The sequence below is a fragment of the Hippocampus guttulatus genome, chromosome 15 (assembly GCF_054856545.1).
Source record: "Hippocampus guttulatus isolate MCC_2025c chromosome 15, RoL_Hgut_1.0, whole genome shotgun sequence".
Taxonomy (NCBI): domain Eukaryota; kingdom Metazoa; phylum Chordata; class Actinopteri; order Syngnathiformes; family Syngnathidae; genus Hippocampus; species Hippocampus guttulatus.
Window position 1 is genome coordinate 2,138,881 of NC_141275.1, and position 16,287 is coordinate 2,155,167.

Here is a 16,287-nt window from a genome sequence, read left to right on the forward strand (position 1 = left end):
ACTCGAAACTGCCAAACAAAGGCTCCAAGCCTGAGAGAGGAGCACAGCAACCTCCCTGAACAGAACCCAGTTACCATAATAGTGGCAGACGTACAGGAAAGAGTCTCAGATATGAAGAACTGGACAGCACCAGGCCCGGACATGGTCCACACCTACTGGCTAAAGAAACTCACAGCACTCCATGAGCGCTTAGCACAGGGGTGGGCAAACTTTTTGGCTCGGGGGCCGCATTGACTTCAGGTCAGCACGAGCTATGGTATTACATTTTTAAAAAAACTGCATTTGTTGACAGTCCATATCAAACATCAACAGAACAAAAGCATGAAAGTACGTTATTAATATACTTTTTTTAAATGACAAAAGTGTTGTTGATGACCTATTTTAGCCTGTGCATCGCTGCAGATGGGTTGTGATCAGACCAGTAGAAGTAGAGCGATACAGAGGTACTAGGTGGTCGAAAAGATTGCCCCGACCCCCCGTGTTCTGCAACTTCAAGTCAATGCGCCACCTGGCGGTGAAATGCCTGTCATTACAAGTCCAATTGAAATGAATGCAATCATTCACATCGAACCTTAATTGTGGACCAACCTTTGGTGGGCTGGATTAAAAAGACCAACGGGACGAATTCGGCCCGCGGGCCGTAGTTTGCCCACCACTGGCCTAGCAGCACAAATGAACCGGCTGCTGAGGGATGGGACTCACCCAGGATGGCTAACGGAAGGGCGAACGATCCTGATCATGAAGGATCCCTTGAAGGGTGCAATCCCATCCAACTATCTGCCAATAACCTGTCTCTCCACAACATGGAAGCTCATGTCAGGCATCATTGCGGCTAAGATAAGTGGACACATGGATCAATACATGAGCGAAGCACAGAAGGGCATTGGTAGAGATACCAGAGGAGCCAAACATCAGCTCCTGGTTGACAGAACTGACAGCCTATGACTCGATGCCACATACATGGATCACTGAATGCTTGCAGTTGTATAAGGTGAACAGGACCCTAAGAGCCTTCGTTGCAAACTCGATGAGGATGTGGAAAACCACACTTGAAGCCAATTGCAAGCCACTTACCCAAGTGTCCATCAAATGTGGCATATACCAAGGTGATGTACTCTCCCCACTGCTGTTCTGCATAGGACTGAACCCGCTAAGCTAAGTAATCACCAAGACAGGCTATGGATGGTGACTAAGAGAGGAAAGGTAGTCCGCACTGAAGGGGTCTCACTCCCTGAAGGAACAATAGCAGACATTGAGGACAGCTACAAGTACCTCGGTATACCACAAGCCAATGGCAACCTCGAACTGGCAACAAGGTAAGCGGCTACGGCCAAATACCTCCAGCGAGTGAGGCAAGTCCTAAGAAGCCAGCTCAATGACAAGAATAAGACCCAGGCAATAAACAGCTATGCCCTGCCAGTGATCAGATACCCTGCAGGAATAGAAGGTGGCCAAAGGAAGAGATTCAGACCACGGACGTTAAGACCCGAAAGCTCCTAACCATGCATGGAGGGTTCCATCCCAAATCCAGCACCTTGAGACTGTACACAAGCCGAAAGGAAGGAGGCCGGGGACTAGTGAGTGTGAGAGCCACTGTCCAGGATGAAACATCCAAGCTCCATGAATACATCAAGGAGAAGGCTCCAACGGATGACGTACTCAGAGAATGTCTCAGACAATGGGGAACAGAGGATGAGGCGCTGGAAGAGGGCCCATCATGGGAGGACAAGCCCCTACACGGGATGTACAACCGGACCATAACTGAAGTGACTGAAGTGGCTCAAGAAGTCCTATCAGTGGCTAGAGAGGGCTGGCCTGAAGGACAGCACAGAGGCACCTATCCTCGCTGCTCAGGAGCAGGCCCTGAGCACCAGATCCATTGTGGCCCAGATATACCACACCAGACAAGACCCAAGGTGTAGGTTGTGCAAAGAGGCACCTGAGACGATCCAACACATAACTGCAGGGTGTAAGATGCTGGCAGGGAAAGCCTACATGGAACGCCATAACCAGGTGGCTGGCATAGTCTACCGAAACATCTGTGCGGAGTATGGACTGGAAACCCCAAGGTCGAAATGGGAAACACCTCCGAAGGTGGTGGAGAATGACAGAGCAAAGATCCTGTGGGACTTCCAGATCCAGACTGACAAGATGGTAATGGCGAACCAACCAGATATCGTGATCATAGATAAAGGGCAGAGGAAAGCCGTTGTAGTGGATGTAGCGGTCCCAAGTGATGGAAACATCAGAAAGAAGGAACACGAGAAACTCGAGAAATACCAAGGGCTCAGAGAGGAGCTGGAGAGAGCCTGGAAGGTAAAGGTGACAGTCGTGCCTGTGGTGGTCGGAACACTCTGGGCAGTGACCCCCAAACTAGATGAGTGGTTGCAACAGATCCCGGGAACAACATCGGACATCTCAGTCCAGAAATGTGCAGTGCTGGAAACAGCAAGGATACTGCGCAGAACCCTCAAGCTTCCTGGCCTCTGGTAGAGGAGCCGAGCTGAATGAGGGAGGGACACCACCCGAGGGGTGAGACGAGGATTTTTTTTTTGTTGTTATTTTATTTCCAACTCAGGAGAGTGCTAATACAGTGGTAAGAAAACCTTTATTAGTCTCGCAAATAACGACTGCAAATTCCCAATTCACAGCAGCAAAGTTATGAAAGGAAGAAGTAGAACAACAAAATATAGGAGCTGCTGGAAAGGCAGCCACTCTCGCGGTGCCATTTTGAAGTCAAAATAACAAAAATAACACAACACAACACATAGGACACAGACAATCGTGCAATCTTCACCAATTTTCTGCATACACTTTGTTGTCTGAAGCAGTTATAGATGAAAGAGGAGAGGATCAAAGTGTCCTTTCTCCAGTGGATCAGAGATGTCATGCTGAAAATGTGCTCACGTCTGCTCAAGCTAAGTTTTGAAAGCAAACACAAAGCTGTAGCGTCCATTGACGAAAAGAGATTAGTTCACTTCTCCTGTCCCACGTAATCCGCTTCAAACTCCAAGCCGCGACTCCCAGCTCCAAATCCGCATCGGCGCTCCGCGCTAACGCTCCTTTCTTCTCATCGTCGGCTCCTCAAGACTTACATCCATCCAGCCGCAGACCGTTCAACAGCACCGATCTCTCCGCTGAACAAAGGTTGGAAAAGGCTGTGGAAAATGCTGCCCATTACAGGCGCAAGACACAAGCGCCCCGGGACTGTCCAGCAACGACAGTCAAATGGCGCCAACATTCCTCCCAGTCAAAAACAGTGCTGGTATACCCATGATGCCGAGAAGGCGCAACCACCAAGCACAAAGTCTCCTCCTTGATGAATGTCGTGGCCAAAAAATGCTGAAAAAAGTCCACATCAGGTCCACACGACGTAACAACAAACACAAAGTGACAAAACAAACACAAAAACAACAAAAAAAAGCAAGGCTCATGAGAGCACTTGCTGACGGCTGCCTACTCGGGCGCCATCTTGACTTCAAAGAAAATCCTCTACTTACGAAATTAATTGGTTCTAGAAGAAATTTCTCTACGAGAAAATTTTGTAAGTCGAGACTCGTTTTTCATGTAAATGCTCTAATCTGTTACAAGCCCCCCCCAAAATTCAGACAAAAATGTTTTCTAAAGGATAAAAATGCATCAAAATATGTGACAAATACATGTTCAAATTACATTATTGCACAATTAATGAGAGTTGGGCATAATGTAAAAAACAAAGAATGGATTAAAGAATAAAGATGATGGTCATTTATTCTTATAACTGCGTCCTCATCGTTTTTTGCCCTCTTTAGTTCATGTTCTCTCTCAGAAGTGGTATTTACCTGGCATTTTGTAAAGAACTGATCCAAGGACGTTTGCTTTTGTCGGCTTTTAACAATCCTACGAATATGTCCAAAGCAAACATCAGCAAAGTGAGCGCTCGCCCAACTGGTGAACACTTTTCTGGCTGATTCCCATTTATGTAAAACTATCGGAACCCCTCATGGCCCGAGGGGCAAAGGATGAGGACGCTGCATTGACACATTCTATCTATCTATCTACACACATAGACACGTACGGTAGAGGTCCCTCTTAGCTAATAGGTCTGAGTAGTGTAGGTCTAAGTATGTATAAGTAGCGTTCAGGAAACTTGGAGCTGCGACTAACAGCCCATACTGTATTCTTACCTTTCGTATGTTGAATTTTTTTTCGTAACAAGAGGCAGTATTTTCCTGTTGAGGCATTTTGTCACTTAAAAATTTTGTATGATGAGACGCTTGTAATTAGAGGTACAACTGTGCATGACATCAAATTTCTTCTTCTTTATGTGGGTGCCACCCAGTGTTCAGACTGAGATACCACAGTTGAATTAAACGGTGATAAACTCGTGTTGCCAAAACTCTGGATTTGTTCACCCCTATTACAACGATTTCCAAGTTTTACATTTGAAAAAAAAAGTACTTTGAGTTTAAAGAACAATATAAAACTGTGCGTGTCTCAACCACAAAATGTTTCGAGTATCATTTTTGAAAAACATCTGCCAAAGTTGACAGGATGCTCAGTCCAACTCTGCAGCAACTTTTGGCTTCCAACCTGCCTGTGAATTATCGAAAAATAATTTCAACATATATATGTATATATTTCTAGATTGCTGCAGGTTTTTAAACATTTTACCTCATTTTTTGCTCTGCCAATGGGAGTGGAAGGACATTCTTGTTGGATGCATGATCTGGAAACTGGCAAAATATTTACATATTTACCCATAAAATGTGTTATTGCTGCAGCATGCCTCCATCTATGTATTGATCTGTCTGTCAGTTTATCTGTCTGTACATCCATCCATCCATCTTCTGACAAGCTTATGCTCAAGCATTAAAAAAATGGCCTTTCTGTACCATACACAGGAAAATATACTGTACTTTATTTACTTACATTTATGGTCATTTTCATCTCATTGCTACAAATGTTTGACTGGGCGATCATTCAAGTAATGAAGGGTTTGCCCACAAACACATTACGAGCAAATCCACAAGCACTCCTGTTAGGCGTTAAATATTGTCGTCTCCATCTACACGGTTCATGATCTGAAAACACTTGAGCAATGCCGACAAATGCATGACACAGGATTGATGACAGTGAGCATTTAGTAGCATACTTTCGCGACTGTCAAGGAGAGAGTCTTTCATGCATCAGTTCTGGATCATGGTGGGCTTGTTAGACTTGGCTTTTTTGAACTGCGGCTCATTCACAAGAGTCACCATTCCCTTTTCGCTGTGATTGCCATCATCATCAAGGATGATGACATCTTTGTCTTGTGTTTTGCTCCAAATATACTCTGGTTGAGCATCAACTGTCTCGGCCTCCAGTTGCAATTCTGCGGTGGACAGTTTGTCTGTCTTACGCGTGATTATCCCCACCTTCTTCTTTTCTCCTCCCCTCACATTGGCTGATCATTCATCTCCCGCAGTGCTGCCATCTTAAGGTGGGGAAAGAATTGCCTCCAGCCCATTACATTTAAAATAAAATCGTTTGACGAATACATTAGTCAAAGGCAGTGGGTGTAACTATTTTGTTCGATGAATGTAGACATCAACGGAAGGCAGAGTGAAGGAAAATTCTTTATTGTGATATTTATGTATTTCTTTAACATGATCTGTCATTGATTTTTTAAAAAAAAGTATCAAAAGTAGGCGGACCGGTGGTCGACTAGTTAGCGTGTCAGCCCAGTGTCGAGGTGCAGGGCTCGATTCCAGCTCCGGCCTTCATGTGATGAGTTTGCATGTTCTCCCCGTGCATGGGTTTTTTCCGGGTACTCCGGCTTCCTCCCACATTCTAAAAACATGCATGGCAGGTTAATGGAACACTCTAAATTGTCGCTGAGTGTGAGCATGGATGGTTGTTTGTCGATTGGCTGGCAACCAATTTAGGGTGTACCCCACCTACTGCCCAAAGACAGCTGGGAGAGGCTCCAGCACACCCCGCGACCCTTGTGAAGATAGGCGGATCAGAAGTTGGATGGATGGATCATAAGTACTTGTGGTATCATTACTTAGAATCATATTGGTGACTACTCAAGAGTTCAGTAATTGCACTGGTTTTCGTCTGGACATTATTTCTTATTGGACATTCTTCCTCATCCTCAGGATGTATTAAATAATTTTCCGCAAACACTCCATTGTGACCAGGGCCAGGTGTCCCAAGGCCGGTGTGAAGGCCTACCAGGGGAAGGGCAAGAGGACGCAAATGAACAGCGAGCTCGTCGACCGATGAATGCCTTTCTTCTCTTTTGCAAACGCCATCGCTCCCTCGTACGACATGAACATCCTCGTTTGGACAACCGAGGGGCCACCAAGATCCTGGCTGACTGGTGGGCTGCGTTGGAGCCTGCAGAAAAGTTGAAATACACTGATATGGCCAAGGAGGTGAGAACTGCCTGTTCCACAAAGACAAGCATGTATGATGAATTGATACACATTTGCTTTTTTTCTGGGAGGCTTTTGTTTTGTGTTCGTTTAATCTTTTTTGATGGTCTACAAAGTTACTTTGTTTTGCAATTTCTTCCTGTCATTTCAGTACAAGGAGGCATTTATGAAGGCACACCCAGAATATAAATGGTGTCCTACCACCAGCAAACCAGTTAAGAGACCATCCTGTCAGACAGTTTGTAGCTCACGCAAAAAAGTGTGGTCCTTCGCTTCAAATATATCCAAGGACTCGCCTGCTGCCAAAAAAAGGCCCAAAACTGATGTCCCACAATTGAACTTTGCCATGGCCGGTACGTATAAACAACACGAAAAGGATTTGTTTGTGTGTGTTTGTGTGTGTGTGCGTGTGTGCGCGTGTGTGTGTGCGTGCGTGTGTGCGTGTAAGCATTTCTGACTGTCATTATCAGATCCAACTAAAATGGGTGGCCTCAGTATGCTGCTGTTAGCTGGAGAACATGCCCTCACAAACCGAGAGGTAAGTTATTGTTTTAAGTCACCTGGGAGTCATAAATGTTTCTTAAAAATATGTAACAAATACATACTACAATTCAATTATTGCACAAAAAATGAGAGTTGTGCATAATGTAAAAACCAAAGAATAAATAATAAAAATGATGGTAATTTAACTTTTAGCTACATTCTCATCGTTTTTTGCCATCTTTAGTCCATGTTCTCTCTAAGAAGTGTTTTTTGCCATATTCAAGAACGTTTTAACAATCCTTCGATGTGAAATGGAAATGTACAAGTCAAACATTAGCATAGACACCGATCTATCTGTCTATCTATCTACACACATAGACTCCTACGGTAGAGGTCCCTCTTAGCCAATGGGATGCCAGGGTGATGCTCGGTAATAGCCAATGGTAGAGCAGCTATAAGAGTAGCAGGCCAGACTGTATTTTATTTCTCTCCCAAAACAGTGTCTTCTCCCGCTTGGTGTACCTTAGCCTTCTCGACTACGTACAATCTCTGTACACAGCTTGTAATGGAGGCTCTCGCTGGCAATCCGTAGTGAAGTCGTTAGATGCAATGCGAATGATTACAGCTTGAGTCGAGCTGTGGACAATGTTGACAGGCTTGCATGCAGTAGCCATACATTTAGCTATGGCTTCAGCAAATATGTTCTTCGTCGTTTTATCCATTTTCTTCGCTTTGAAATGATCCATAGCTGTCTGTCTTCGACGAGGGGGCGGAGTACTCACATCAGCTGTGTGCTTGGTCATTAAGTGGTATTTCAGACTCGATGTGCAATGATGATAGCTCAGTTTACGACTGCAAAACATCCAGGTAACTTTGGTCTTGTCAGTGGACCTATCTGGCAACTTTTTAAAAGTAAACTTTCCATTCATAAATTCTTTAAATGTCCGTTTTCGGTGTCTCGCGCTGCCGTGGCTGGCAAAACAGACATGGGCGTGGACTTCTGCAGCGCGCTTGTTGTTTTGTTTCCGATTATTTATTTAAAGAGCAACGTAAAATCCGCAGTGACGTGTGCCGTGTTAATCTTGCGATAAAAAATTTAATCAGAGTTTATAGCTGGCCGAGCAGCTGCTCTGTACAGATCATCGAAATGTCACTGGAGGAGGATAAGGAAACGAGCCGGCGCGCTTGTCAAGCAACATCAGCGTGGATTTCATACCCCACTCCCAACCATACATTTAGCTAATATACGTTCTCTGCCAAACAAGATGGATGAACTTCTTCTCACAAAGACCAACAAAACCTTTGCACCTTCTGCCGCGCTCTACTTGACCGAAAGTGGCTTAGCGACCACCCCCCGGACACCACGCTTCACCTACCTGGCTTCCGTCTCCACCGAGTGGACCGCGACACAGACATATCTGGGAACTCAAAACGTGGTGGAATATGCTTCTATATCAATGAGAAATGGTGCACAGATGTCACGACGCTCAACACCTGCAGCTCGGACTTGAAGTTGCTGTTCCTAAACTGTCAGCCATTACACTCACCACGTGTGTTCTCCTCTTTCATACTCATGGGTGTTTATTGCAAACGAACGCGAACACAGCGCTACAAACGCTGGCTGACCAAGTACACAAACTCAGGCTAAGGTGGCTCCCTCCTGCCTGAAAGTGTTGAGGTGATCAGCTGGATCCGGTCTTTATACAGATCTACAAAGGAGGAGTTTGTCTAGGGCTGTGGGAATGTTGGTTTCCACTGCTTCGAACGTACTCTTGGGATTTTACACAGAAGTCGGTAGCGTAAATGAAACATTCAGTCCTTTAGTCTGTTGGCTGACATTGGTGAAAATGTTACACAGCAAGGGACCCAGGACTCAACCTTAAAGTAGGCCATTTTGTAGAACTCACCCCAACGGCTTTGCTTGTAGTTTAATACAACAAAGAAGCTCCTTTCCTTCAGAAGTACTCCAATGAGGTCTGCAAGTGCCAGATCCGTTGTCATCTCCTAGATCTTTTTCAGGAGAAAGTGATGGTTCTGTGTCATATGTTGCAGACAGATCAACAAAGACAGTTGCTGTTATAAGTCCTCTCTGAAACCCGTTTTCATTGTGTTGAGAATGGTTCAGCGATTGGTTGTTGTGCATTTGCTAGGTCAAAATCTTACCTTGTTGAGAGATGAAAAGGGGTTCATTGACGGTAGAGACATGCTGATTTATAGCGCTTTCACAACAGCGAGCCTGTTAAGAATGAAGTACCGTATTTTCACGACCATTCGACACACCGTATGGTTGGGCGCAGTCTCATTAATGGGTGCTATTTCTGTATTTTACACATAGACAAAACGCACTGTATTATTGGGCGCAATTTTAAAGTGGTAAAACATACGCCAGCTTAAACATACGGCATGCATGCGCGCATGCTAAAAACACGTTAGCTTGTAGCATACGGTAGCATGCCAAGACATACAGATACAAGCTAAAAACACGTTTTTAAAAAGGCAACGGAAAACTGAGTTCCGTTGTATTTTATTTAGCCATCGTACAATGTACTCACGTTTTTCGATCAATCATCACCCAGAAATCCATCAAAGTCCTCCAGCTGTATCAGAATTGAACAATTGTGCAAGTACCGGTAATCCATCAAAAACGCCGTGTTCCCTCTCGTTGTCAGTCACTCTCATTGCCATGTGGCTCCACAGAAATGATGCCGGCTTTGCCAAAAACTCGAACAACAGTGCAAGCAGACACGTTCGTCCAAGCAGCCACAATCCATTCGCAAATTGTGGCGTAACTCGCCCGGCGCTGCCTCTCACTCTTTGTAAAGTTGTGTTTGCCATCGATCATTCATTGTTCCCATGCCGTTCGCAACTTTACTTTGAACGCCCGGTTGATGCCGATGTCCAGCGGTTGGAGTTCTTTAGTCAAGCCTCCGGGAATAACGGCAAGCTCAGAGTTCATTTGCTTGACTTGGTTTTTCACCGCTGCTGTGAGATGGGCACGCATGCCAAAAGCATAACCGACGGCTTGAAGTTTGAACTGAGCTTCGTAGGCGTGTTTCTTTGTAGAATTTATTTTCGGGGGTTCTTAGAAACCAAAACCGAAGTTGTTTTGCAACAATGCACATAGCCACACTCTATACAGGTGTTGGTACCTGCTTGGGGCGTACCTTTAGCGTCCACTTACATGCCCACCCTTCACTCATTGGCGGACTTCTTCCCCGCATGCCTGTCCTCACTCACATCTGCCTTTTCTCTCTCTCGCTCTCCATATGTGTATATATATACACGCCCACCCTTCACTGATTGGCCGACTTCTTTGCCGCATGCCTGTCCACAGTCACTTCCGCCTTTTCTCTATATAAACAGCGTGTCGGCTGTCAGTCAGGTTTTGGAACTCAGCGCATAGACAAGACGCTCCGCATCATAAGGCGTCCTGTCCATTTTGGAGAAAATGTTAGACTTTTAATGGCGCCTTATAGTCGTGAAAATACGGTACTCAAACAGCTTGTATGGATGACAGAGTATAGAGATGATATGGAAGTGCTTCGTGGTTTTTAGGAGTTATAATCCTCGTCTTCATCCATTCATTCCAACTCTTTGGGATGTTTTTTGCTCATCAGATTGAAGATCCATATGCATGGGACAGGTCCAAAGTGCCAGATTCAAAGTGCCAGATCTCCTCTGTACAGTTGTTGTCTATGTATATCTTAACCGGTCTTAAGACTGTTGATGCTGATGTTGAATTCTTTAAGTTTCTTTAATCATAATAATAATGATAATAATATGCTGTAAACATCTGCAAGGTAATCTAGCATAGCATCGATTATACAGTACTTGTATGTAGTATATGACAGTCAGGGAAATGCAATCAAGTTTCAAAATAAGAATGCCTATTGGAAGCGCTGAGTGCCCATCTGTGACTCACAGATGGGTTTACCCCACATTTAGACAGCCAAAGATACTAACTCTTTCTTTTTTTTCTTTTTTGCTTTCGTTCTTGTGGATGACCCAAGAAAAATTGTCCAATCTAAGCAGGAAGACAAGAAGAGAAATTTTGAGGTGTTGCTGGTGCGCCACAGCAAGTAATAAACTTTGGGTGTTAGGATATCCACTCAGAACATGCTCCGCTACATCTAGTTAAGAAACACTGAATATTTTTATTAATATTCAACTGCATTATCATTCTTACAGTTTGATGGAATCATACATTAAAAGATCAAATATTGAAACCATAATTTATTTACGATTATGATTGTAGAGTAATGATTATGGTCGGCAGTTGAACAATTTACAGATTTTTTTTCATTCTTTGACATAACATACTATAATAACTGCTCCCAGGTTTTTGACATTATTAAAAAAATTTGGGAAATTCTGACAAATTCTTCTGAAAATGTACAGTATTTGGTACAGAGGCATTTGCTCTAAGACTGCAAGGGAAGCTCAGCTTCCCCTAAATTGTCAAAAAATAAGTGATCAAAAAAAATGTGTGTACATACAATTGTGTGTACATGTCATTGATTAAATATGCGCTACAACACGCTCAACTGTTGTTCCGAATCAGCTTCTTACTACTGGTTACGACGCGACTCTCTTCTCATTCATTCCCGCAGCTTCACTGTGCTTTAAACTGTATGGACGCTGAGCGTCTGGAGAGTTCAGTGTAGGTTGTCCCAATGCATTGAAATGAGATGAGTCATTGGATAAATGCTGGTTTTGTCCCGCCCATCGGACGCTCAGCGTCTCTGGGAGTCTATGGACAGTGGGCGTGTATCGGCTGGCCCGGACGCTCAGCTTTTGCATGATGATTTAATGATCTGTCTGAGGCTGAATCTCTTTTTGATTGACAGCAAAATGAGCCAATCACCGATCTTTTGGTGAAGGCATCCGTGGGAGCATTTTTCAATTCTCATTCTGTTCTGAGTTCAACTGGAGACTTCTTCTAATAATCTTAGTGACACTCTCTTTGTTGAAAACGACTAGCAATAGATTAATATTTTATTTCTGATGTGTTTTATTGTCCATCCATTTTCATAGTTGACTGTAGAGGATTTGCTGGTCACACCCTCTGCAAAGCCTACAATCTCTGGGGCATTACATGTCCCCACAAAAGGCCATTATCATTTTATTGTAGTTGCTTGTGTTCGCAGACTGACTTATATCACCACAGTTAAGTCCCTGGAAAAGACGCCTTGTTGGTATGTGTCAGAGATTTCCGAAACTTTAAACATGATACAATTTTGTTCATAGATTTCTCTATCAGTATGACAGGGTCACAGATCATTTTCTTGAAAAGGAACGGAGAGTAGAATTCACGTATAAATAAGCAGACACATTTTATGATATAGGCAGAAATTGAGCTTCCCCTCCTTGACAGACCAGCATCCGCCACTGATTTGGTAGCACTGCCTTACTGCCTTTGAAGATTTGATGCATGTTCAGTCTTTGCTTTTATTTATTTATTTATTTATTTTATGTTTCCAGTGTTTGGGAAGGGATCAAGTAAAAATAATTCTGTGCTAATTGATAAGGTAGGTGTCCATACACCCTCTCCTGCGTTATCCAGCCAGGGTTGATCAGGTCCTGACTCCACAGTTCCTTCCTCATTAGCCACAGTCACCTTGAGGCATTTTCTGCTTGTTCAGTGCTGTGCCTGATAGCCTGCCTTTTGTGGGGACATGTAATGCCCCAGAGATTGTAGGCTTTGCAGAGGGTGTGACCAGCAAATCCTCTACAGTCAACTTCAAAAGGCAGGCACCAAGTCTTGACCCTTGCCTATGGCAATTCACCAGCTCAGTTTACTTGGCTCGCTTCCGCTCAGTCGCCTCTTCCACCTGAGACCATGAGACAGTGAGCTCCAGTATGACCAATTGTGTTCCTTCTGACAGGAGGGCCACGTCTGCTATCAAAGATGTTATTGTAATCGTGATGTATTTTGTTTGCATTTTAATTATTTAATGGGGTGTAGCTGAAAACATACATATTTAAGCTACAGAGGTTAATTCATTAACTAGAAAGTGACTATTATTGTCATCATAATACTAAATATAGACAACAGTAGCATCCGCAAGACAACTGTCATTCGGGAAAGAGGGAGCTAAAACATGTTTTCTTATATTAGCAGTCATCGGGATCTGCGGCGCCTGACAGAAAATCGTGCAGACGATCTGCTCTCTTTCAGCTTGCTGAGGTAAGTATTCTCTTTTCCCATACCTGTGATTCAAGTCGTTTTGAAGTCATATTTTTATTTTCAAAAGTCTTTTTCTTGTACTGTATGCAATTTTAGTCTATTTTTTTGTTTCTTTGCTTTGCTTTGCTTTTTACCTCTCTAACTCTGTACCTGCTTTCAATGTTGTACTTGAAATTATAGTATGTGAAGCATATGAAGTTTGTGTATAAAATGTGTCATAAATCAGTTTTAAAAAAAAATTTTTTAACTGACTTGGTACTGGTAAATGTCTGAACAATGTGAAAAAGTTGTTCTTTTTAAGCCCCCTATATAATACCACCTCCCCCCTCGATTTGGGATCGTGATAAAAAGAGGGCTGCTGACGTGAATTGACACTATGCACATACAGTATGTGGTTAATGCTTCATAGTTCCAATAAAGCAAGAAATTACTGACAAATGGACGTTTTTGTTTCTGTTTAGATGTGTTTATCAACTGAAGCTGAGAAAATGGACACAGTCATATCTACGCAAGGAACCACCTCGTCTTCATCCTCGTTCCAAAAAACTACATCAAATAGTCTTCAGGTGAAGGAGGAGACCCTGGATAATTTTAGTTGCCCCCTAACCTCTGAGACATTTTTACCCTCTCCCACTTCAGTCACTTGTACTGACACAATTTCCCTTGAAGTTGACAGTCAAAATCAATGTGTCAAAAAGAAAAACGGACAGAAAGAGTGGTTCATGTTAAATAACATTGATGAAAGCCTGCATTCATCAAAGCAATTTCAACAAAAGCTTAAACCTGTCGAATCAAATGGCGATGTTAGCTTTGGAATTGAGACAGTGGCTGAAAATGTCTGGATGGATTCAGAGAAGCCCAAGGTGAAAATCCAAGATGTTTCAAGTGACTATGAGTCTTGTCCACCCAAAAACAAGACAAAGCCCAAAAATAAGACTTCTGTTAAAGACAAAGAACTAGTTGACCACAGTGGCAAATATGTGCTGCCCAGTGTCTCTAAGGTGGAAATAAAAGAAGAGATGAACCCTATGACAGAAATAGAGGAAACAGGTAGAGAAAGCAAGGAAATTAAGGACAACATGGAGGGATGCCAAAAAGTCCCTGGCAGGTCTTCACTTATGATGCTGAAAGAAGATGACAATAAGATGGAAAGCCCAAGTGAAGTAGAGTCCAGTACAGAGGTCCGTGGTGCAAGGAAATCTGAGAGAACCTGTAAAGGCGCCTTGTACAAGACCCTTGTTTCTGAAGGAATGCTGACCTCGTTGAGAGCCAATATTGACCGGGGTACTTCTTGTTTGACCAATACATATCCAAAATGTTCACAATTAGTCTTATGAACAATGTTGATAATATTCTGGTCTTATGTCTAGGTAAACGAAGCGGCTTTCGTACTTCTGATTATGAAGCAAACTGGGGTGAGGATAGCTGGATGCTTTCTCAAATATCATCTAATAGCAAGAGACTAAAAAAGTCTAAGTCCAAAGATGATTCTTCACAAGGGTGAGTCACAGCTCTCAAATAATTCATGTTAACAGAACTTAAACTAAAAGCAGCAAAGACTATTTCAAAAGCCACACACTTGAGTTGCTATCCTGCAGGGCTCTAGAACTTGAGTCTGGACTCAACACATTTTTTTTTGTCTCAGACTTGACTTGGCCTCGGCCACTGGATTCTCAAACTATTTTTATCGACTCTACTTAGTCCAACAGTTTTTATTCCTGAAAATCAATATCCTCTTTCAAAAGAAACTTGAAATTGTTGTTCATGTAATCAAAATAGCCATCTGATTGGTTACCCTGACCGTGAGCACCAAATTTTATTGTTCATTTAGACAGGGGTGCCCAAACTTTTTGGACCGAAGATCTACTTTTCGATCAACCAACCACCCGTGATCGACCCATTACTGCGCATGCGCGCATATGCACACACGCATGCCATGATGAGCAACAGCCATAACGGTCCCTAAGATGAACGAAACAGAAAACTAAAGCAGACACAAGAGTTTATGAGTTTGTGAAAACGATTACGTGCATACCTTAGCAGACACAAGAGTTTATGAGTTTGTGAAAACGATTACGTGCATACCTTAGCAGACACAAGAGTTTATGAGTTTGTGAAAACGATTACGTGCATACCTTAGTGGGATACCTGACGCGGAGGCATGTGACACACTTGTGCAGCCTCTTAACTATCGTAGCTCATACACCGTTTTAAAACGCTTCTCTCGGCCCTACAGAATGCATTCTTTGCATTCAGTGCCATCGGTGAAATGTACACGAAACAAACTTTGACTGATCGTAATAATAATAATAGTAAGAATAATAATAAAAGCTCTATCGTAACAGCTCTGATCGCAAGCCGCAATTGCAGACTGCTAAGCGTTAACAACTTCCGGTGACGCAAGTCACCCGCCACCGTAAGTTCAAGGTGATCTGCTTTATTATATTTTATTTTAATTATAAAATACTTTTTGTCAAAGTAAGACTGATAGGATGATTAGGCTGCAGTGTGCAGCACAAAACAATATATTACTAACATGTACAGAGACACACAAATGTTTCATAGTTTTTTGGGGGGGGGGGGGGGGTTTACTGTAAACTTTCCTTCACGATCGACTTGGGACCAGTCCGCGAGCTACCGGTCAATCACGATCGACGACATAGGCATTTAGACAGACACTTCAAAAATGTCAACCTTAAAAACAAAAACAACAGTTCTCTTCATATGCTGAACCAAGCGATCATCGTGCATTGTTTATTGTGTATTCACAGAATCTTGGTGAGAATCGGGACAACAAACCCCGTCTCAGCAATGCATTCATGTTAATTCATTAGCTTTCAGTTCGGTGCTGTTTTGTAGCTGCCTCTCACTGCACAGTGCCGTTAGCTGCTCCCCAGCGCCCAGTTTACCCCAATGTCGACCACCTCCTTAACATGGACTCGATAAAGATGGACTTGACTATAGCCCCGCTGTCCGATAAAATATTGCACCACTAAATTTTACAGAAATTAGAGTTCATGTTGTTTTGACTTTTTCTACTTAAATTTTTGATGCAAGCAGGTAGACATTGAAGTTATAAACTGTTTTAATATTACATAGGTCGCTCAATCACATTCATTTTAGCGTACTTGAAAAATATGCTTCAAGTAGCGTCTCTTAGGCTCTACATTCTGCTCCAAGAATCACCGTTGAGAAATAGCCAGTTGCTTGTTGCTC

The 16,287-nt window shown here is 43.1% G+C and overlaps 1 protein-coding gene across 3 annotated transcripts in view; it reads left to right on the plus strand.

Moving 5' to 3' along the window:
• Positions 1-16,287, plus strand: part of bbx (BBX high mobility group box domain containing) — a 69,648-nt gene that overhangs the window by 14,510 nt on the left and 38,851 nt on the right. For all 3 annotated transcript variants that reach the window (XM_086130654.1, XM_086130655.1, XM_086130656.1), the window contains exons 4-9: positions 6,165-6,401; positions 6,553-6,754; positions 6,872-6,939; positions 13,003-13,071; positions 13,533-14,355; positions 14,442-14,571. In XM_086130654.1, the coding sequence (XP_085986780.1) occupies positions 6,165-6,401; positions 6,553-6,754; positions 6,872-6,939; positions 13,003-13,071; positions 13,533-14,355; positions 14,442-14,571 (1,529 nt within the window). The remainder of the gene's footprint in view (positions 1-6,164; positions 6,402-6,552; positions 6,755-6,871; positions 6,940-13,002; positions 13,072-13,532; positions 14,356-14,441; positions 14,572-16,287) is intronic.